The sequence below is a fragment of the Lissotriton vulgaris genome, unplaced genomic scaffold (genome assembly GCF_964263255.1).
Source record: "Lissotriton vulgaris unplaced genomic scaffold, aLisVul1.2 SCAFFOLD_836, whole genome shotgun sequence".
Classification (NCBI taxonomy): Eukaryota; Metazoa; Chordata; class Amphibia; order Caudata; family Salamandridae; genus Lissotriton; species Lissotriton vulgaris.
The window spans coordinates 518,400-541,481 of NW_028241934.1; the positions used below are offsets into that span (position 1 = coordinate 518,400).

Consider the following 23,082-nt stretch of genomic DNA (forward strand, 5'->3'; position numbering starts at 1 on the left):
CTGATAACCTGTCTGCAGAGTAACTAATTCCTATTCTGTGGCGATCTGGTAACCTATGATGACCGTTTTAGCGCTGGGAGATCACCAGGTAGACTCACGCTTTAGAAGACCCTTAAAATATAATCTGATGAACAGTGTCTCCCTCAGGTGTTTTATAGGCCCTACTGACAGAAATAGAAATGATAATGAAGGTATCTATGTTCGCCTAGACAGTGACTGCACATCTGAGCTTTGATGATGGAGGATGACAAAATGTAACACTAGAGCAAACACTTTAGTTGAATACCCTGGCACTACTGTAAGAATGTCTTCCACATTCCTGGTGTCGTTCACCCAACTTTTGAAAGAAAATAGTACATGCACAATAGAAAAAGAATGAGGTAGGGTTGATAGGTGCTTGTTAAATAAAAGGAGATGTCATGAATATACCAATAATCAATTTTTAACTTTGCCTGGATTCCTTCATTTGTCCAGAACTATACCTTTTATGAGCTCCCATCTTTTGGTTGATTCTATTCAGGTGGTACTGACTTGCCCGGAGGAGGTGGAGACACCAATGAAGAAGCATGCCACCAATTGGTGCATGAGGTTTCTCCTATTATTATCTAAATGAACCAGTTGGCTTCTGGGTAGAACAGGAGGCAGGAAGCTAATCCGTCCCTGAGCCCCTGCACTCTGTCATTTTAAGTTGTTAAAGACGGCAAGCTTTCTCACCTGCCAGTCCACATCATTTTACAGTGGAGAAGTGTGGCTAACTGGTTAGAGGAGGCAGACCCTGATGCAGAGGTCAGACCCGGAACCAGGGTTCAATTCCCGACGCGGCAGGGTCTTGAGCTCAAAATGTCCCCGGACTCGATAATTCTCGCCTCGGTGCCTACTCGAATCATGGGTTCACACTCTGCAACTCTGGGTAATAGCTTGCTTAATCTCCACTACGGCCCCACCGCGATGGGATGCTTGGTCTTCACCTTGGGAGTGCCCAGTAGGGGCTATCTCGCAGGGAAAGCCAGGACGGGTTCCCAAAGCAAGCGCTAAGAGACCTGTCGGTGATTTGGCACTATATAAATTGAAATTACCATAACATAACATGTGCTTTAAACTTGATTAGCCCTGTATTACTACATCTGAAAGAGACACGTTAGTGATAGATTCCTTACCTTAGAATATCCCCGGGCGTCCGACTGGATCCGGAAAGTTTTACGTAGCAGTACCCTTGCGCGTCGGTAGGCGTCGTCTGCGGCTCCGAGTCCGTCGTAGGCGCCGTGATGACGTCGTCGGAGTACTTAGACGCCGCCTCCGCGTGCTGACGTCAGTTCTTCTTTTTTCTGCGCCAGCCAGCGCAGATCTGGAAAGAGCAGTTCCCTAGTCACTTTTTGACTAAACTTTTGTGATCTTTTGATCCATTCGAAGTCTTTACGACTCCGACGGTGCCGTTAGGGATGCCCGGATTCAAGCATTGAGACGAGTGCGACCGTACCATGTCGGTCACGGATCCCCACCGCTTGTGCCTGATGTGTTTGGGCGTCGACCATGACGACGAGGCCTGCTCAGACTGTCGGGCCCTTTCGAGGAAGGCCAGGCGGGAGCGGTCCCGCAGGCGACTCGAAATCTGCCAGTCGGCCGCGCGCCGTGTGAAGTCCCGGTCCCTTTCCCACGGGAGGTCGAGGGACAGGTCGCGGGGGCGGAGCCGTCACAGCTCCGGGAGTCGGCGCCACTCCTCCGGGTCCAAGTCGTCAGGTAAGAAGCATAAGAAGTCGAAGAGACATCATCGCTCTTCTGACTCCCCCCCCCCCCCCCCCCCCCCCCCCCGACGCTCGCGCGATGCGGCCGGGGGTTCGGGTGAAACCGCCCACGCGGCTCCTCGGGAGTCGCGGGCGCCGCGTTCGGCCCCATACCCCCCGGTCCCTGGGCTGAACGCGACGCCGGAGGATGCTTCGGCCTCGACGCCGCCGGCGCCCTCGGGCCCGGCGCCGCAGGGTACAGCGGCCCCGGCGTCGTCGGCGCCTTCGGGCCCGGTGCCGCTGGACCCTCCTCGGGCGATGGATCGTCACCGGTGGACCTTACGACCCCCCCGGCGTCGGTCCGTGTGGTGTCCCCTCCGGCGTCGTCCTCGGGCGGCGCCGTCCCCGATGCCTCCTCTCAATCGGTTCCGACGTCGATACGACGCCTATCGGCGCCGCTCTCGACGCCGTTTGGGGATTACTTTCTATTAACCGACCCCATTCACTTACGACCCTGAATCTCAGGAGATGGGGGAAGAGGAGAATTGGGAGGGGTCTGAGGACCCTCTGACCAGGGAGTGTCAGTCTAACATGGACTGGACAGGAGACCTTGGGGAGGCCAGTGGCCTGGACACCTCTCCAGACACTGGATTTGTCTCTCCTCCTACCATGGCTTCGGAGGAGGGTGCTACTTATGGTGTGGTGTTGATGAGGGCTGCTAAGGCCTTGGGCCTTGAGCTCCCCGTCGCGGCCGTGAGGACTAACCTCCTCACTGAGGTCCTTAAGCTGCAGTCATGCTCCATGGAGCCTCTGCTGCCGTTTAATGAGGCCTTGACGGACGTTCTTTTGGGCACTTGGTCCAGGCCCGCTACAGGTTCACCTGTAGATTGGAACGTGGCCAGACGCCACCGCCCGGCCCCGGGCGACCCATGTTTCCTGTCCACCCACCCCACCCCGAGAGTCTGGTTATCCAGGGCTCTAACTCCCAGACCGCCTTCTCGACGGCCCTGCCGAACAAGGAGTCCAAGAGGTACGAGGCCTATGGCAAGAAGGTATTCTCGTCCCTTAGCTTGGGACTGCGGTCTTCCAACACTGCATGCCTCTTGGGCCGTTACACCCACTCTCTGTGGGAAACGGTGGCGGAAGTGCTGCCAGAGTGTCCGTTGGAGGTACGGGCCAAACTCGGCCAGGCCCTAGTGGAGGGCCGGGACGCAGCAAAGTATTAAATCAGGTGCGGACTGGATACTACTGACTCGCTGGGCAGAGCGATGGCTAAGACGGTGGCGATACGACGCCACGCCTGGCTGAGATCCGCCAACTTCTCGGCAGACGTCCAAAATACACTCATGGACATGCCGTTCGATGGCCGTCGCCTCTTTGGCGACAAGGCAGACCACGCGCTTGAGCGCTTTAAGGACTCCAGGGCTACGGCCAAGTCCTTGGGCCTCTCGGCCCCGCGCCAGCAAATGGGTGCCTTTCGCTCCTTTCGTGGCCAAGGAAGGGGCGCCCCCACACGTGCCGCCAGCCACTCGCCGCAAACTGTCGTCCAGCGCGGCGGCGGCCGTGGAAACCGCCGTGGAGGCGGTCGGGGAAACAAGCAGAGCCAGTCCACACCTGCCCCCGCAGCATCCGCCTCTAAACCCTCCTAGTCCGTGCTTTTCGGCCCATGTGACGCCAGTGGGAGGCAGGGTTCGCCATCACCACTCTCACTGGCGCGCAGTCACTTCGGACAGGTAGGTGCTGCAGATCGTCCGAAGGGGCTACTCCCTCCCCTTCGAGACGACCCCTCAAGCCATGCCACCGCAACACCACCGCGTATCGGGGGATCACTTGCGGCTCCTGCAGGAGGAAGTTTCGGCCCTCTTGGCCAAGGGGGCCATCGAGCGCGTTCCTGGGCCAGAAGTAGGACGTGGTTGCTACTCCCACTACTTCCTGGTGCCCAAGAAGGGCAAAGGGGGCCTACGCCCTATCTTGGATCTGAGGAACGTCAACAGCTTCCTCCGGAAGGAGAAGTTCAAAATGCTGACTCTGGCTCAGGTCTTGGCTGCCCTAGACCCAGGAGACTGGATGGTAGCGTTGGACTTGCAGGACGCATATTTCCACATCCCCGTCCTGCCGGCCCACCGGCGTTACCTGCGGTTCACGGTAGGCCTCGAGCACTTTCAGTTCACCGTGCTCCCCTTCGGCCTTACCAGCGCCCCACGGGTGTTCACGAAGGTGATGGCGGTGGTCGCAGCTCATCTGCACAGGTTAGGGGTCTCAGTCTTCCCCTACCTAGACGACTGGTTGTTGAAGGCGGGCTCGCCCCAGGCAGTCGTCAGCCACCTCCAGACTACGGCGGATCTCCTGCACCGGCTGGGATTTTCCATCAATGTGCCGAAGTCACACCTTTGCCCCTCTCAGAAGCTCCTTTTCATCGGAGCGGTTCTCGACTCGGCGCAGTTTCGGGTTTACCCACCCGAACAGCGGGTTCGGGATATACAGGCTCTGATTCCGATCTTCAGGCCGTTATCCCGGGTTTCGGTCAGGTTGACGCTGCGGCTTTTGGGGCTGATGGCCTCCTGCATCCTTCTGGTGCATCACGCACGGTGGCGGATGCGGGCTCTGCAGTGGGACCTGAGGTTTCAGTGGGCCCAGCACCGGGGCAACCTGTCCGACCATGTCCTGATCTCGGAGGGCACTGCGAGACAGCTGCAGTGGTGGCTCACAGACCGCGATTGGGTCAACGGCAGATCCCTCTCCCTTCCCCAACCGGAGCACGTAGTTGTGACGGACGCGTCCCTCCAGGGCTGGGGAAGGCCACTTGGGAGAGGCGGAGATCAGAGGACTTTGGTCTCCGGCAGAGTCCCGGCTCCATATCAATCTGTTGGAGCTGCGGGCGATTCGTCTGGCACTGAAAGCATTCCTCCCGTCTGTCCGAGGGAGTGCAGTGCAGGTGTTCACGGACAACACCACCGCCATGTGGTACTGCAACGAACAGGGCGGAGTGGGGTCGTGGACCCTTTGCCAGGAGGCTCTGCGTCTCTGGCAATGGCTGGGACATCAGGGCGTGACTCTGGTGGTTCAACACCTGGCAGGTTCTCTGAACGCCAGGGCGGACGAACTCAGCCGTCGGTGCTCGATGGATCACGAATGGCGTCTGAACTCGGACGTGGCGCAAGGCCTCTTTCTGCGATGGGGAGAGCATTGGTTAGATCTATTCGCCACCGAAGAGAACGCGCAATGTCATCAGTTCTGCGCGTTGGAATTTCCAAGGCGGCACTCGCTCGGAGACGCTTTTCGTCGCGAGTGGAGCTGCGGTCTGTTGTACGCCTTTCCGCCTATACCTCTTATGCCCAGAGTGCTGAAGAAGATCAAGCGCGACCGGGCACAAGTCATCCTTGTGGCTCCGGACTGGGCACGAAGGTACTGGTATCCCGAGCTACTCAGTATGTCAGTCGATCCCCCGGTTCGTCTGCCTCTTCAGGAGGACCTTCTGTCGCAGCAGCAGGGGACGGTCCTCCACCCGAACCTGTCCAGTCTCCACCTCCATGCTTGGAGATTGAGCGGCGACAGTTGAGGCCATTTGACTTGCCTCCTGAGATTTGCAACATCATTCTGGCAGCCAGGCGTCCCTCCACATAGACTGTATACGCCTGCAGGTGGAACAGATTTGTGGCATGGTGCACAGCAAAGGCTGTGGATCCCCTCAATGCCCCTCTTTCTGAGGTTCTTCTCTTCCTTCTTTCTCTTGCCCAGCAGGGCTCTGCTCTGGGCACTGTCAAGGGCTATCTTTCGGCTCTTTCAGCCTTTCTGAGGCTGCCTGACCGGCCTTCTTTGTTCAAGTCCCCTATCGTAAATCGATTCCTGAAGGGCATCACTCATACCTTTCCTCCTGTTCCCTTCGTGATGCCTCAGTGGGACTTGAACCTGGTTCTAACATTTCTGATGTGCGCTTCCTTTGAGCCACTTCACAACTGTCCTCTTAGCCTTCTTTCTTTGAAGACTGCCTTCCTGGTAGCCATCACGTCTGCCAGGAGAGTGAGTGAGCTCCAGGCTCTCTCTTGTAAGCCTCCTTTCCTTTCAGTCCATCCGGACAAGGTTGTTTTGAGGACTAGGCCCTCCTTCTTGCCTAAGGTGGTCACAGCCTTCCACATTGGGCAGTCCATCACATTGCCCACCTTCTTTCCGCCTCCACACCCCTCGAGAGAGGAGGAGAGGCTCCACCGTCTGGACCCAAAACGTGCGCTCTCGTTCTATCTGGATCGCACACGCCAGTTCCGGGTGGATGATCAACTCGTGTTACTCCTTGGCTAAGAGGGAACCCCCTGTTGGGCTGAGGGCTCATTCCACTCGAGCCACGGCTACTACAACTGCCTTGGGCCGAGGTGTGCCCTTGCAGGACATTTGCCAGGCAGCTACGTGGGCCTCGTTGCACACGTTTGCGCAGCACTACTGCCTGGACAGTCAAGTCCGGAGGGACGGCTACTTCGGCCGTTCCGTTCTCCAGGACTTTCTGGTGTAAATATTGGTTCGCAGACCCACCACCACGGGGATGGTATTGCTGGGGTATCTATTCTAAGGTAAGGAATCTATCACTAACGTGTCTCTTTCAGATGCACAAGTTACTACTTGTGTAACGATATATCTGTAAGAGACATTAGTTAGTGATAGATTCCTTACCGACCCACCCATCCTCCCCGTTCTGCGAACCGATATCTAGGGTTAAGGTCATCCCCTTTCAGGGCCCTAGTTTCTTGGCACCAGTGTCGGTTTTTGTCATGGCTCGGATTCGCGACATTCAGGAAATAGTTCCTTTATTCTTCAATGGGGCGGTTGTTCCAGTCCTGAAGGTCCTTCGCCTGCTCGGTCTGATGGCTTCTTGCATTCTGTTGGTCAGTCATGCACGCTGGCACATGAGGGCGCTCCAGTGGTGCCTCCGCAGGCAGTGGTATCAGCACAACGGAGATCTCAGGGAGTCAGTGAGGATCTCCAGGGAAGCTGCAGCGGATCTGTCTTGGTGGGGCGTGGAAGGCAATCTGTCACAAGGAAAGCCTTTTCAGCTGCCTCCATCGGTGGCCACAGTGATATCGGATGCATCCACTCTAGGGTGGGGTGCTCATCTGGGAGACCTGGAGGTCAAAGGTCTTTGGTCTCCGGAAGAAAGGTTGTTTCACATCAACCTTCTGGAATTGAGGGCGATACGTTTGGCGCTCAAGGCCTTCCTCCCTTCCCTTCGCGGTCGTTCGGTTCAGGTTCTAACGGACAACACGACCGCGATGTGGTACATCAACAAGCAGGGAGGAGTAGGGTCGCAGTGTCTCTGCAGAGAGGCTCTGCGTCTCTGGTCCTGGGTTCAGGACCATCAGATTTGTCTGGTGGCAAATCATCTGGCCGGGGTTCTGAACGTGCGTGCAGACAGTCTCAGTCGGCAGTTCTCTGCCGACCACGAGTGGAGGCTTCACCCGGAGGTTGTTCACGACATCTTTCGGATGTGGGGGACTCCTCGGGTGGATCTATTTGCCACTCACGAGAATGCTCACTGCCCTTCATTCTGCAGTCTCCAGTATCCGATGCAAGGAGCATTGGGGGACGCGTTTCAGTTGAGTTGGGGAGATCGACTCCTTTACGCGTTTCCCCCCATACCTTTGATTCCTCGGGTTCTGAGAAAGATTCGTCAAGACCGGGCCCAAGTCATATTGGTTGCTCTGGATTGGCCAAGAAGGGTGTGGTATTCGGACCTACTCCACCTATCCTCTCACCCGCCGCTCCGTCTCCCTCACAGGGCAGACCTCCTCTCTCAGATGGAGGGGCAGGTTCTACACCCCCACCTCCAGACATTACACCTTCATGCCTGGAGATTGAACGGGGCAACTTGAGTTCTTTTTCTCTCCCTCACGAGGTCGTGGATGTTATTCTCTCTGCCAGGCGTGACACCACTAAGTCCATATACTCCTATAGGTGGACTAAATTTGTTTCTTGGTGCAGGGAGAGGGATGTTGACCCTTTGAAGGCTCATTTGTCTAATATTTTACAATTTGCCCTTTATCTGGCACAGCAAGGTTTGGCTGTGTCCACGGTCAAGGGTTATCTTTCGGCCTTATCGGCGTTTTTATGTTTGCCGGATCAGCCTTCTCTCTTTAAATCTCCGGTGGTTTTGAGATTCTTGAGGGGTCTTTTGAATATGTTTCCTCCTACTCCTTTTATTGTTCCTCATTGGGATTTGAATCTTGTGCTGACCTTTTTAATGGGTTCTCCCTTCGAACCCTTGCACAAGTGTCCATTGAGGCTTCTCTCTTTTAAAACAATTTTCCTCGTTGCAATCACCTCGGCAAGGAGGGTAAGTGAGCTTCAAGCTCTAAGTTCCAAACCCCCATTCCTGACCATTCATGCAGAAAGGATGGTTCTTAGGACCAGGGCTGCTTTTCTGCCTAAGGTGGTGACTCCTTTCCATCTTGGGCAGTCCATTACCCTTCCTACCTTCTATCCTCCCCCTCACCCGTCTAAGGAGGAAGAGAGGCTGCATCGCCTGGACCCTAAGAGGGCGGTGTCTTTCTATCTGGACCGGACTAAGGACATCCGGTTGGACGACCAGCTGTTTGTTGGCTTTGCTGGCTGCAAGAAGGGCAGAGCGGTGCACAAGCGCACTCTTTCCAGGTGGATAATCCTGTGCATCAAGATCTGCTACTCCCTTGCGGGTAAGGACCCTCCTGAGGGTATTAGAGCTCATTCAACTAGAGCAAAGTCTGCAACATCTGCTTTGTCTAGGGGTGTACCTGTTGAGGATATTTGCAGGGCCGCGACTTGGGCCTCCCTCCACACTTTCGCGAAGCATTACTGCTTGGATACCGAGGTGAGGAGGGATGGCCACTTCGCGCGTTCTGTCCTCCAAGACTTCCTGGTGTAGCAGAGTGGACACCCTCCTCCGGGAGTGGGGACTGCTGTGGGAATCTATTCACAAGGTGAGGAATCCACACGGCAGATGTATCTATCAGAAGAACAAGTTACTTACCTTCGGTAACGCTTTTTCTGGTAGATACTATATCTGCCTGTGGATTCCTCACTGACCCACCCGCCTCCCCGTTGTCTACTCTGCTATACCTGGTCTTTCTGTATATATTATTGTAATACTGTTGTATTGATTTGGTTCTATTTGTACTGTGTACATTGTATATTTGCATATTTGCTATCGTTGGTCCGTCCGTGTGCCTCGAAGGCACGGAAAAAAGGGCGGAACTGACGTCATCACGCCGGCGTGGGCCTGATATGGGGTCGGTGACGTCAGACGGAGTCACGCGCGATGCCGTGCTCCGGTGACGTCGTCCACGTCGGCGTGCTACGAAGAAAATTTCCGAATGTTGCTGACGCAAGGGGGATATTCACAAGGTGAGGAATCCACAGGCAGATATAGTATCTACCAGAAAAAGCGTTACCGAAGGTAAGTAACTTGTTCTTCAGGGCCCTAGTTTCTTGGCACCACTGTCGGTTTTTGTCATGGCTCTGCGCTTCTGTCGCGGAAAAGCTGTGGCTAAGAACTGACGTCAGCACGCGGAGGCGGCGTCTAAGTACTCCGACGACGTCATCACGGCGCTAACGACGACGGACGCGGAGCCGCAGACGACGCCTACCGACGCGCAAGGGTACTGCTACGCAAAACTTTCCGGATCCAGTCTGACGCCTGGGGATATTCTAAGGTAAGGAATCTATCACTAACTAATGTCTCTTACAGATATATCGTTACACAAGTAGTAACTTGTGCATTAACTACATGCCCGGCCTGTGTTCTTCGTATCTAGATATTGTTGTTGCCACTTGTGCTCCTTCCTTAATCATTCTATCTCCCTCACAAATGTCCCTCCCTGTATCAAATGGGGACTCATGTCAGTTGTAGCTGATCATATTTACTTTGGCCCAGTCCCATCGCCTCACTAAATGTTCATATTCTCTGTAAGTGAGCAAGTTACCGCCTGAAAATTCAGGAGTAAGTCATGTAGTGAAATTCAGCTATCAGTGTAAATTGTTTTGTGAAGGAAGCTCTATGATGCTCTCCCCAGCTGTAGCACCTCAAACCTTATGGGCTGTTCCCAATCTATCAGAGTACTATGCACGTCCAGCATCCCTTAGAGATTCTTTTTAGGTGAATACTCCTAATCTGCCTTTTAAGCAAATACATTTAAAGATGTTATTTATGCAATGTTTGAAGATTGGGGCAGACAAAGACAATTGACTCGTGTGCTGGTGCTGGTGGAATGGCCTTTAAATGTGCCATTAAGAGTTTCAGACCAAGATGCCCAAATCATTACTTGCCAACAGTTTGAACTGCATAAATCCACCCAAAACAAGAAAATTAACTAGATCAGAACAAACACTGCTCCATGCAGAAATCAAAGAACTATACCAAAAACAGTCAATAGAAATTGTACTAATACAAGAGTGGTACAAGGAAACTACCCTCCATACTTCCTAGTACCCAAACAGGACCAGTCTCTAAGGCCAATCATGGACTTAAGATTCATAAACAAGTTCATACTAACACAACACTTTGTACCCTTCAAGAAATAATCCCACAGATTTAAAATGGGGATTACTTGGCAACAATAGATCTCATGGACACCTACTTACATATCCCTATAATTAAAAGGCACAGAAAGTATCTAAGATTCCTACACAACGGAACACACTACCAATTGAAGGTTCTCTCGTTCTGCATAAAATCTGCTCCACGATTGTTCACAAAGTGTCTAGTCGCAGTGGCGGCACACCTGAGAAGAGAGAAAATCCACGTCTACCCCTACTTAGACGACTGGCTAATAAGGGTACGCATGAAACAAACATGTCACAATTATGTTAAAAAAACAATTCAAGTGCTACAAATGCTGGGTTTCTCAATAAATCACAAAAAATGGTCTACAACACCAGAAAGAGAAAAAAAACCTTCCTGGGAGGCTAGACTGAACACAGCAAACGCCAAGGCTTAGCCCACACAAGCCAGAATACAAGCTATCCATCACAAAACAGCCCCCTACCAGAGGGGTCAGTCTCTGACAGTGAGGAAAGTAATGGAATTAATTGGCATGATGGCATCATGTATCCCATTCATCGCTCATGCTCGCCTACACATGTGCCTTTTAAAGAATAGCTGACCAACAGCTGGTCACAAGCCACAGGAAGTTGGGAGGATCTAGTGTTCGTTACAAAGAGTGCAAGCAGAGATACAATAGTGAGCATCCAACAGCATCCCAGAGGAGAGACCTTTCAGGGACCCATCTCCATCTCTGACAGTCACCACGGATGCATCCCTCAATCGGTGGGGTGCACATTTCAACCAGTTGAAAGTTTATGGTCAGTGGAGCGAACAGGACTCCACAAAACATACACATTTTTTGGAGATGAAAACTGTTTTTCTGGCACTCGTAGCATTCCAGAAACCTATTCAGGGGAAAACCATCTTCATTAAAACAGACAATACAACTACAATGTTCTACCTGAACAAACAAAGTGGAACAAGGTCTTTTCCCTTGACGAAACTTGCACAGGAAATCTGGCATTGGGCGATACCCCAAAAAATCAATCTACAGACAGTACATCTATCAGGGGTAGACAACATTACAGCAGACCCACGGAGCAGACAAAACAACTGCTCCCACGAATGGGAGTTGAATCAGACAATAGTACAGTATCTAGTCAACATCTGGGGAACACCAGAGTTGGACCTGTTTGCAACAATGCAGAACAAGAAATTCCAAAGCTTTGCCTCGAGGTTTCCACACCACCTGTCAAAGGGAAATGCACTTTCACTCAATTGGTCACAGATATTTGTTTACACCTTTCCACCAATACCCCTGGTGCCAAGAGTGCTACAAAAAGCAAAGGAACCAGGAACAAATATGATTCTCATTGCTCCTCATTGGCCAAGGCAAACATGGTACTCAACTCTTTCTAAAGAACTATCAAAAGGAGAAATAGTCTGGAACGAAGCCGAAAAAGACCTGCTGACAATGCCATATTTTTCACCAGGAACCAGCAACGCTACAACTAGCAGCCTGGCGCCTGTATACCCTTAATTTGGGCATCTCAATCTACCGCTCAGCACCATGGAAATTCTAAAAGGAGGAGGAAAACAGTCAACATGAAAATGCTATATAGCAAAATGGAAGCAATATACCACACGGTGCACCGCTAACAACACAAATTCTCTCAAGACACAACAAACAGTTATTACATATGTTACTTACCTTTTGGACAGCAACATCAACTTTTCCAGCCTTAAAGTGCACCTTGCTGCGATAGTGGCATACACAAGAGGAAAATCATGCAAAATGCTTTTTTACAAGACCAGTAATCAAAAGGTTCTTAGAAGGAGAAAAAATAATAGCTCCCCCAAGAGCTGCTCCTTTACCAATATGGAGTGTAAATGCAGTACTTTCTCAACTGATGGCAAAACCCTTTGAGCCCATGCATGCAGCGGACCTCAAACATATTACTCTCAAAAAAGCCTTTCTCATTGCTATAACATCACTACGAAGAGTAAGTGAACTACAAGCATTAACTATACAAGAACCCTACTTACAAATCCTCAAGGATAAAGTAATCTTAAAGACTAACCCACAGTTTTTGCCAAAAGTGGTATCTAAGTATCACTTAAATTAAAACATTCTCCTGCCAGTTTTCTTCAAGAACCCAAAAACTAAAGCAGAAAGAAGCCTCCATACCCTGGATGTAAGGAGGGCTTTACTGTATTATTTGCAGAAAACAGAACAGATCAGGAAAACAAAGCAATTGTTTTTTCCTTTCCACATACCAACACCTTATCAGCTGTCACAAAAGCAACTATTTCAAGATGGATAGTATAAGCTATCCAGTTATGCCAATGCCAAAAAGGAACTAACAGTGCAACCAGCAGCTCACTCCACTAGAAAGAAAGGAGCAACACTGGCATTTGTAGCCAATGTACCCATTGATTCCGCAACATGGGCATCACCACACACCTTTACAAAACATTATTGTGTGGATATACAAATGAATAAGGAAGCTCAAATTGGACAGAGGGTGCTTCAACACCTGTTTACAAGGTCTTCCTTTCACCGCAGCCTCCCAGACACAGGAGAAACCGCTACATAATCCGATGCAGAGCATGTGAATCCAGAAAAGGATTCACCCTGCAAAACGAAATGGTTACTTAACAGTAGGAGTAGTTTTGCAGCTTGAAGAATTTTCTGGATTCACATGCAACCCACCCGGCCTCACAGGTGGGGAAGCAAAGGACTACGTACGTATTTTTCAAAACCATCTCAAGGATTACAAACATAACAAAAAAAGAATCTGAAGATGACCACCATGCGCGTTGACCTCCAGGATACCGTCTGACGTCACCACAGGGGACGTACCTGGCACCAAATGGTGTTCGCCAGCAACCAAAATAAGAAGAAGAAAAAATGCAAATCCGGACCCAACCACTAGATGGCGGAATGATGCACAGCATGTGAATCCAGAAAATTCTTCAAGCTGCAAAACTACTCCTACTAATAACTAACCATTTCATTTGTTGGGTTCGCTGGTGCAAAGAAAGGAAAAGTGTTCCAGAAATGGACAATGCTCTGGCGGAATGTCCTCTGCATTAAACTGTTATGTCCTGGTCCAAAAAGATCCTTCAGAGGGCTTTTGGGCTCATTTCATCAGAGCAAAGGCTGCTACTACTTCTCTAACTTGAATTGTTCCTTTTGTCAGGTAGCCATTTGAGCATTTACCCATGTTATCACCAGACTCTAATACATCACATAGTACTGATTCCGCTGTGGTGGTATTTACTGAGGCGATTTTTGATATAATAGATGGTGGTGGAAAGACTGCAATGGTCTATATGATGGAGACTATTAGTTGTAGATTCCTTACCTTAGAATTTCCCCCAGGCATCAGTCTGAATTTGGAGATTTTTCGTGAGCAATACCCCTGTGCGTCGGTAGGTGGCGTCAGTCAGCTCCCCATTCGTCCGTCGTCGGGGGCTCTGGGATGATGTCGCACTGACATCAATAAATTCTTTTTCTGTGCCAGCCTATCTGGAGATAGCAACTGTTGGACCTGGCCCTTTTTGGCAGGTTCACCCTGAGACTTTTTGCTTTTTCCTAGCCTGTTTCTGTGACCTGGTGTTGGTGATTTTAGGCCTCGGCGCATTTTTTCACTGTGGTACAGTGTAAAGTGCGTGAGCTCTGTGTGTGTGTGTGGTGAGAGTGACCTGCCCTCCCATAGGAATGCATGGGGAATATGTGTGACCATGGTAGTTCCTGATGTGTGGGGAGTGCAGGGTCGAGTTTGGTATGTGCGAACTCGTGAGATTGGATGCTGCGCAATGATATATGCGGCATGATTGTGTCTAGTGTAGAAGTGCCACTTTTAGAAGTTGGCATATTTGTGGAATTTGTGTCTGGCGTGTGATTGGCTGGTGAGCCTGGCTCCAAGAGTCTAGCTGGGCCTGCTTGTGGATTGACTGTCTGGTTTGATGGTGACAAGGGCTGGGGAGCCCCCAGGAGGTTGTCTGAGTCAGCCCGTGGTTGAATGACTGCATCTGCAACTAGATTGGAGGGAGGAGATAGCACCTGGGAGTGAATAGGGATGTGCCTGCCTGCCTCAATGCCGGCTCCACCTCCTGCTGGGCGGCTGTCACCTCTGTCCCTCACACTGAAAGGAAGGAGGAAGCCAGGAAGCCCAAGTGCTCCAGCAACACCCAGAACTGGTTTAGACCGGGCTCAGGGCCCACTTGCACAAAGACTTCAAAGACTTTTAGGGGTATAAGAGAAGGACCCCTGACAACAGATTTTTAGATTCTACAATCAAGAGGAACCTCTGCTGGAAGAAGAACCGCTGAAGAACTGAAGGAAGATTGCCTTGCTGTGTGCTCTAAGGGCTGACCTGTTCTGCTGTTCATCTGAAGCGAAGGAGAAGAAGGGACTTTGCTGTGTGCTGTGACCCTGTCTGCTTGACCTACAAAGACTTTTCTGTGTGCTGTGTCTCTGAATCTCCAAGGGCCTGAGAAGAGCTGGCCTCCTGTTTTGCAACCCAGGGACAGAAAGGTTGCTAAAGACTAAAAGACACTGCTGTGTCTCCCCCTCCACCCCCCCCCCCCTCTCCTTAAGCTGCTGTGTTCCATCAAGATCGTGGGCTGTTTGACAGAGTTTCTGCCATTTGCCCCGTGTAGTGCACTGGCTGCTCTCTGACCCGAGTGAGAGTGCCGCGCTGGTAATTGCCTGCAACCGGCTATCGTGTTGGGGCATCGACGTGCTCATCGGCACGTGTGTGGTGGTGGCAGTGAGATCGTGGGCGTCCCCAGGGCCACATAATCCCCTGCGAGGATATGCGGCTTCGAGATCGGCCTGTTAACCCTGGGCGCGTTTTAATAATCTGCCTGCATCTCACCGCCGCGGCCCGGGGGCCTGAAACTGATCAGAAGCTGCCGTTCGCATCCCCAGAGCCAGGGAGAAAGCACCGGAGGGGCTGCGCATTGATTGGCTGCCACAGAGGGTTTGCCGGTAAGAGTGGCCGCTGCTGTGGGCCTGTCCCGGAGAGTCGCGCTCTGGTTGGTCGCGGCGCCCGCAGAAGCTCCAACGTCACCGGGGGCTCGCCGCAAGGGCCGCGCTGGGATTGACCCATCGCACGTGACCTGCTCGAGGATGCCCTGCATCGGAGAAGCTGTCCCGTGGGTCCCCAAAGCGCCGAGTGTCTTGCCTGCAAGGAGATACTGCGCCCCGGCCCGAATCCTGGTGAGTCCGTGCATCATAGAAGCCTTGACTGTGAAGTCTCGAAGAGGGGGGCCGATTGCCTGGATCATCGCGGAGCGCTGTGTGAGGCATTTCTAAAGTACGGCAGAAGCGGCAGGAAGCGCTAAGAGTGTGTGAAGCGTCTAAGGGCATATTTCATTTTCAAAGCACTAGTGCGCTTCAGGTGGGCACATGTTATTGATAGAGCCAGATGGCTCCAACGTGTTGGCGCAGTGCTGTACTGAGGGTCAGTGAGGGCCATGCCGCAGTTTTGTTTGTCCTCAGCTGCCCAGCAATTAGTGGGCAGCTGCAACGTTTAGGTTTTGCGCCGGTGGCGCACCCCTGACTGGCGCTGCGTGGCAGCGCGCCCTGACATTTTGGACACAGGGCTTTTTGAGTCCCCTTGTTGGATGGCCAGTTGGCCAGGGGGCTGGTATGTGATTTCTGCGCAATGTGATTCCTATGTTTTTGATAGTAATTACTATAGTGATGTTTGCGCAATGTGATTATGAGGTTATTTTACCTATGTAGGTTTATGCTAGTGAGAGTTTATTTCACTATGTGAGTTACGCCCCTAAATGTGAGTTATGCTTAGGGGGAGAGTCTAATGTGTTTAGACTAGTGAGAGATTGCCTACTGTAGTTTTTACTGGTTAGGCCCAAATGTGAGTTTTGCGTAATGTGCTATGCCATTATGCTTGTGACACCTCTGAATGTGTAGTTTATGCATCACTGTTCTCCTGTGCTACAGCTCTGAATGTTTTAGGCATCATGTGTTTTCTTTCCTTACACCTCTGAATGTGTTTTGATGCGTCATGTGTCTTGTTCCTTACACCACTGAATGTATGTCTATACATCATGTGTCTTTTCTACACCTCTGAATGTTCAATGCGTCATGTGTGAAACTTCTGATTGTTCTATGATCTACAAAGTGCTATTTCTAACAGTATTTCGAGTTCTAAAAGTGTTGATTCTGACAGTGGCCCATGTGGCCCTGTCCTGTAAATAATCCCTTGTGAATATTGCCCGTGCCAGTTGGCACAATGTATATTGTGTGATTACTATCTGATGTGTTTTGACAATACAAAAGTTATTTTTATATAACCTTGTGTGGAGTTCCTTTTGTGGTGTGCCTAGGATGCTGTTGCTGTTGTGTGCGTGGGATGGATTGCTGGACCTTTTAACTGACCAGCTTGATGAACCGGACCGGCGGATGGACCTGGGTGATGCCAGTCCTCTAGATACTTCCCTTGACACTGGCTTGTTTTATTTCCCTACTGTAGCTACGGAGGAGGGAGCTTCCTACACTGTGGGGTGGTAAGGGCAGCAGAGGTCCTTGGCCTTGAGCTCCTTTTGGTGGCAGTCAGGATTAACCTCCTGACAGAGGTGCTTCAGCCATGCGGCTTCGACTTCTGAAACCCTCTTTCCGTTGAATGAAGCCCTTACCGAAGCCCTTCTGGGCACTTGGTCCAAGCCCAGCACAGGGGCTCCTGTGGACAGGACAATTGCCCACCGCCAATGCCCCGCTCCAGGCGACCCAGTGTTCCTGGCGCAACATCCCTCCCCTGAAAGCTTGGTGGTCCAAGCATCATCTTCAAAGGGCTCATTCCCTTTAGCTCCTCTGGATAGGGAATCCAAGAAGCTGGATCACCTTGGGAAGAGGATGTTTTCTTCCTCCAACTTGGCATTGCAGTCTGTGAATACCACTTGCCTCTTGGGCTGAAACTCCCATACCGTCTGGGGTATAGTTGTTCAGGTGGTGCCTCAGTGCCTGCAGGAGGCCTGGGCCGTTCTCTCCCAGGCAGTTGCTGATTGGAGAGATGCAGCCAAATTCACAATATGTTGTGGACTGGATACCACGACTCACTGGGCAGAATGGTGCCACATCAGTAGCACTCAGGTGCTGCACCTGGTCGAGGACTTCTGGCTTCTCGTGGGATGTCCAATCAACCTTGATGGACATGCCCATTGTTGGCACAAAGCAGACTTGGCGCTTTAAGGATTCTCAGGCTAAGGCCAGATCCTTGGGCCTCATGACTGCCACCCATCCACCTCAATCTAATTTTTGTCCTTTTCATAACTACGCAATGGGTGCCCAGCCACGTCCTGCCCAGCCCAGCCACCGGTACCCGCAATCTGTCCAGCCGCTGCATGGCCACGAACATGGGACCCAGCGTCCTCGCAGGTCAGGGATCCAGCGGGCGGGCCAGTCCACTCTCCCTCCCCAAGCCACTGCCTCCAAACCTTCTTAGTCCGAGGTTTCGGGCCCATTATCAGCCAGTCTGAGGCAGGATTCGTCATCACTTCCTCCACTGGCATTCCATCATGTCGGACCGGTGCGTTCTGCAAATAGCCCAAAGGGCTACTCCCTCCCCTTAGAGACAAACCTTCTGTAGGAAGCTGGCTCTGTATATACTGTACCAAAGTATGGTATTGTTTGCACAGAGTGCAAGGAGTCCCCAGAGGTATAGCAGAGGCTAAATTTGGGTAAGTACTAACAGCTCTCTTTGTGGTAGTGTGGGCGAGCAGTTAGGCTTATCCAGAGGGTGTGTTAAGCATTTATTGTATTCACTCAATCAAGACGGATGCACACACTCGGAGACTGAATTCAGACAAATTGAGTAAGTATAAAAAAGGTATACTTGTATTTTATTTATAGAACCAAGCAGGACTTGCTACAGGTAGGTAAAATATACTTTCAATTGTAGGCTTTTACACAGAAATGCAATTGAGGTTGGATTTGCAGTTGGTACAGGTTTGTATCACTTTAAAAAGCAGTTTGAATTACATTACACAGTAATTCCTTTCAGATTACTTTTTAATTACTTTTGGGCTATTTTAAGTACTGGGGTGGTATGCCTAGATACCACACCTTAGGATTTTACTATACACCGTAAGTACGCAAGTAAGACTTTTTATACTTTGCAGTTTAGTTCTTTGTTCTCCATACAAACATCCATTTGACAATCTCGTAACATGGGTTATGGGAGAAAAAGTGTTAGCTGTTTCTCAGGTAAGTACACAACTTACGAGTGGAAGTTTTGAAGCTTAGGACCAAGGATCCCAAAGGTCTAGATGGGCACTCTAATTGCAGCACTGGGACTGCCGACTGCAGAGTGCAAGGGCCCAGTGGGGCTAAGAGGCCCTTGAGTAGGGACTGCTGCCAAGCAGGCAACTCTGGTGTGGCAGCAAAGCTGCTAGGGTTAAGGTAATCACTGCAGGGGGCAACAACCAGCGCAGGAGCTGCACCACCCGCGACACTGGGGTGGCGAGATGCAGGGAGAAAAAAGTATGTCTGGGACCCTGTGCTTTTCTATGGAGACCTTCAGTTCTGTGAAGTTGCTGCAGGCTCGGGCAGGAAGACTTCCTGAAGGTGACTATGGGCTGGCGAGGTAAGTTGGGTTCTTGGGGAATGCCTGGACACAGGCGGTTGGGCCACAAAAGGCCCTGGTGCGTCTGGTGCTGGGGTGTCTTCCAGTGTTTGTTTTTTCACCAGCACCAGTCGCAGTCAGGGGGGAGGGGGGCCTTTGGGTTGAGGCTGCAGGTGTTTTCTCGAATCTTGAGGGAGGTCGTAGATCACTAGATCCCAGGTCAGGATTGCTGGGAAGACCTCCTTGTGGTGTTGGCCCACTCGAACTCTGGCTGTGGTTGTCAGGTACAGAGTGGTGCAGAATCGCGGAGTCGCCCAAATCTGGATTCTGCAGAGAGCCTTTGCTTGAGCAAATCCGGTGCTCACAGGAGACACTGTCTGTAGGATGGTTGCAGGGCAGATCCTCCGGGTTCTGGTTACTGGCCGCTGGACTCACTGGGGGTTTTGCTGTAGGCAGGTCGTAGACAGGACGGGCTGGTAGGGCTGGGGCCAAAGCAGCTGGTGTCCTCTTCGTCTTCCTGGGTCAGCATGGCTCTTCTGTCCTCCTTCTATCTTCCTCGCATCTGAGGAGGTAAGATTCAGGGTTGCCCTTAAATACAAAATTTAGGGGCATTAAAGGGGTTTGTAGGTAGGGACCAATGGGTCCCTTCCTTGAGTTGGGTAATAACCCCTATTATGCTACCCTCCAGTGGGAGTGGGCATGACCCTCTCCCTAATTGTCTAAGTCCCCTCATCTTCAAGATGGAGGGGACAAGATGTGTGCTTCCCCTCCCTCACCTAAGGGGTGGGGTTGGCATAGGTGGGCACACCTCTCTTCCTAGCCTGGTTTTCCTGCCGATTCTCCAGCCAAAAGTGTGGGCCGGAACCGTTGGGAGCTGGTCGGTAGGGGCAGCAAAAGACAGGGACAGCTTACAAAGGCGGCAGGCTGTTGAAGCTTCCATTTGTGTGGCCTTAGCCCATCCAGGGGAGGAGGCATGACACCTCTGCCAAGAACGGACTTTGTTTCTGGACTCCTGTCAGGTGGTGGCAAATGGTGGGCAGCCAGTTAGGAACCACACCAAAGCTGGTTGATTTTAAGGGGGCATCTCTAAGATGTCGTCTGAGTTAATTTTACATTAAATAGAACACTGGTATCCGTGTGGGTATAATGGTTTGAGAAGGTTTCTACCAAACTTCCCAGTTTTTAGTAAAACCATAATTGAGCTGTGGAGTTCGTAATTACCAAGTCCCAGACCATGTACTCTTTATGGTTTTACTACACTTACAATGTCTAAGAATGGGCTAAGACACTGAAGGGTTACAGGCTCATGCCACTGTACCCTTATGGCTAGAGGGATGACTTACCTAGGCCTCACGCAATGGGTTGCAGGCATGGCACACAAGGATCTGTGCCATGTTGACTCTTCACTACTCTCTGCATCAAAACACTCAGCCTGCAATGGCAGTGTGTGGGTGTTAAGATACAGGGCCCCTGAGAGTGGTACAATAGGGGCTGCAGCCCTTAGAGGCCTTCCCTGGATCCCAGGGTACCTTTTTCAATGGGCTTACTTGTGGCCAACGATGTGCCAATTGTGGGTACAAAGGTACAGTCTTGGGAAAGAACACGAGCACTGGAAACCTGATTGGCAAGGACCCAGGGCACATCAAATCAGGTTGCATCAGATGTCAGGCAAAAAGTGTGGGGTACCCATGCAAAAAAGGGCACTTTCCTACACCATCCCTCCATGCCACCTTCTTACGACCACATGTTGGAGGATCATTTGGCACTTCTCCTCAAGGAAGTTTCAGCTCTCTTTGTCAAGGGAGCCATAGATAGGGTCCCTGTGCCAGTAGTAGGTCTTGGTGCACAAAAAGTGCAAAGGCCTGCGTCCTATTCTAGGCCTCCGGGCCCTCAACTTCTTCATCCGGAAGGAGAAGTTATAGATGCTCACTTTGGTCCAGGTTCTTTCTGCCCTCGACCTAGAAGACTGGATGGTAGCGTTGGTTTTCAGGATGCTTCTTTCCATGTCCCTGTCCTGCCTGCCCACAGACGTGACGATAAGGTTCACAGTGGGCCATGAGCACTTTAACTTCACCGATGATTCTGCCTCTAGCCCGGATTTTGGTGACAATTACTCTGAAGCTGCCATGCCTCCTGACCTCCTGCATCCTGCTGGTGGATCATGCCAGGTGGCATATGTGGGCTCTGCAGTGGGACGTGAAGTTCCATTGGGTGCAGCATCAGGGAAATCTTTCCGACTACGTCCAGATCTCGGAGGGAACTACACTTCAACTACAGTGGTGGTTAATGAACCAAGGTTGGGTCTAAGGCTGATCCCTCTACCTTTCCCAACTTGATCGAACGGTGGTGACAGATAGGTCAATTCTGGGATGGGGCGGCCATCTGGGAGAGGCATCTGGTCTCCAGCGGAGTCAGGTCTCCATATCATCCTTTTGGAGCTCTGGGCTATCAGATTGGCACTGAAAGCATTCCATCCCTCTCCGGAATGTGATGCAAGGATTCATGGACAACACCACCACCATGTGGTACTACAGTAAACAGGGCGGTTTGGGGTGATGGACCGTTTGTCAGGAGGCTCTCCGCCTCCGTACATGGTGACAACATCAGGGCATGACCCTGGTGGTTCAACACCTGGTGGGCTCTCTGAATGGCAGGGCGGGCAAACTCCGCCATCGGTGCCTGGTCGATCACGAATAGCGTCTTCATCCGGAGTTGGCGTAGGCTCTGTCAGCGTTGGGGAAAACCTTGGTTAGATCTGTTCGCCTCCCAAGAGAAGGCAATATCAGCAGTATTGCGTGTTGGAGTTTCCAAGGCGGCACTTGCTCAGCTGCACTTTTTGAGTGGAGCTTCGGCCTCCTGTACGCCTTCCTGCCTATACCACTTCTGCCCAGTATGCTCAAGAAGATCATCCATGACTGGGCTCAAGTTAGTCTTCTAGATCCAAAGCTATTGGGCGATGGAAAGTGCCAAACCTAAAGTGAGTTAAAACAAATTTGTCACAGGTGCCCTCCATGATTTGTAAATAGGGCTGTATAATAAAGTGATCAATGCCATTTGGTTACTGTGTACAGCCGATCTCATTATTTCTGCGGAGAGTCTATTTGACTCGTCTGCTCACTGATATTTGGAGTTGACTTTCAGCTATTAATAAGATGCCAAGTTGGTTTTTAGTCACTGCCGTGAAAGATCAATACTGTTATATATACTCCTCATTCTTTGGCGCAAAATTATATTATTAAATTGACAACAGGATACGTAGGTGGCTTCTTTCTATGACTTATTGTCACTTTGTACAGAGACTGCTTGGAGTCACAATAGAAGTGGAGAGCAGCACCTGTCGACATGCAGGAGCTATTGCAAGAGTTTGAGTCCATTTTGGGACCTGGGAAGAATCACAAAGCGAGGAATCTGATTAAAGTATCCGCCAGAAGGAGGGAATCCCAGTACCTTTTTCGTTCAAAATATTTTGGCAGTGTTTCTGTCATCTGAGGCTACACTGTTTTTTACAGTTCAATTCATTTTCATAACTTGTGGTATTAAAAATGCAGTATTGAAGGATACCGTAATTATAAATGAACTGCTGTTACATGAAATACATTTGGAGCTTAACATTCCTGCGCCATTTTCCATTCTAGGAGGAGTTGGGCGCATTCTTGAGATCATCAGACGTGGCATTGCATCGCGTCAATCAAGCAACTGCTCTGAGAGGGTTTAGCCTGTACTGCAGACTAAGCATTCATCTTCAACATAAGGTAACATACTCAATTTAAAAGTCTCCTCAATCATAAACCCTACTGTTTACACCAGTGTTGCATTAAAATTACATTGTGGCAACTGTTTTTAGTGAGAGCGAGCTAGCTAGGTACAGGCCAGCATTGGTTCGGGGAGGAACGCCAACAGTTAAAGGTGGAGAAGTGATTGTGAAGGAGGCGGTGGTGGCGGCAGCAGCAATGGGAGGTGCTGAAGGTCCCTACGAATCACTATTAACAGAAGGCTGGTTTGATGGAGATTTGTACTCAATTTATAAATGAGTTTGTCATTTTATTCTCCATTGACATTCCATTTGTATTTAAGAATAGTGCAATTTCTCCACTTGTTTTAAATTCAGCATGAGTCAACCATTCATTCAGACCTGTCCCACATGGAAAAACATACCGCCATTACAGTTTATATTCAAGAAGTCTGGCATTTACATTGTCACATTTCTGTTCTGCATGCCAGGTAGTCCTTCAATCTACTGTTCTGCATGCCAGATAGTCCT

General features: G+C 50.8%; 1 protein-coding gene across 1 annotated transcript in view; it reads left to right on the forward strand.

The window, feature by feature from the left end:
- Positions 1-23,082, forward strand: part of LOC147669133 (condensin-2 complex subunit G2-like) — a 399,698-nt gene that overhangs the window by 254,140 nt on the left and 122,476 nt on the right. Inside the window, exon 20 of the mRNA XM_086948201.1 lies at positions 22,457-22,573. Within this exon, the coding sequence (XP_086804327.1) occupies positions 22,457-22,573 (117 nt within the window). The remainder of the gene's footprint in view (positions 1-22,456; positions 22,574-23,082) is intronic.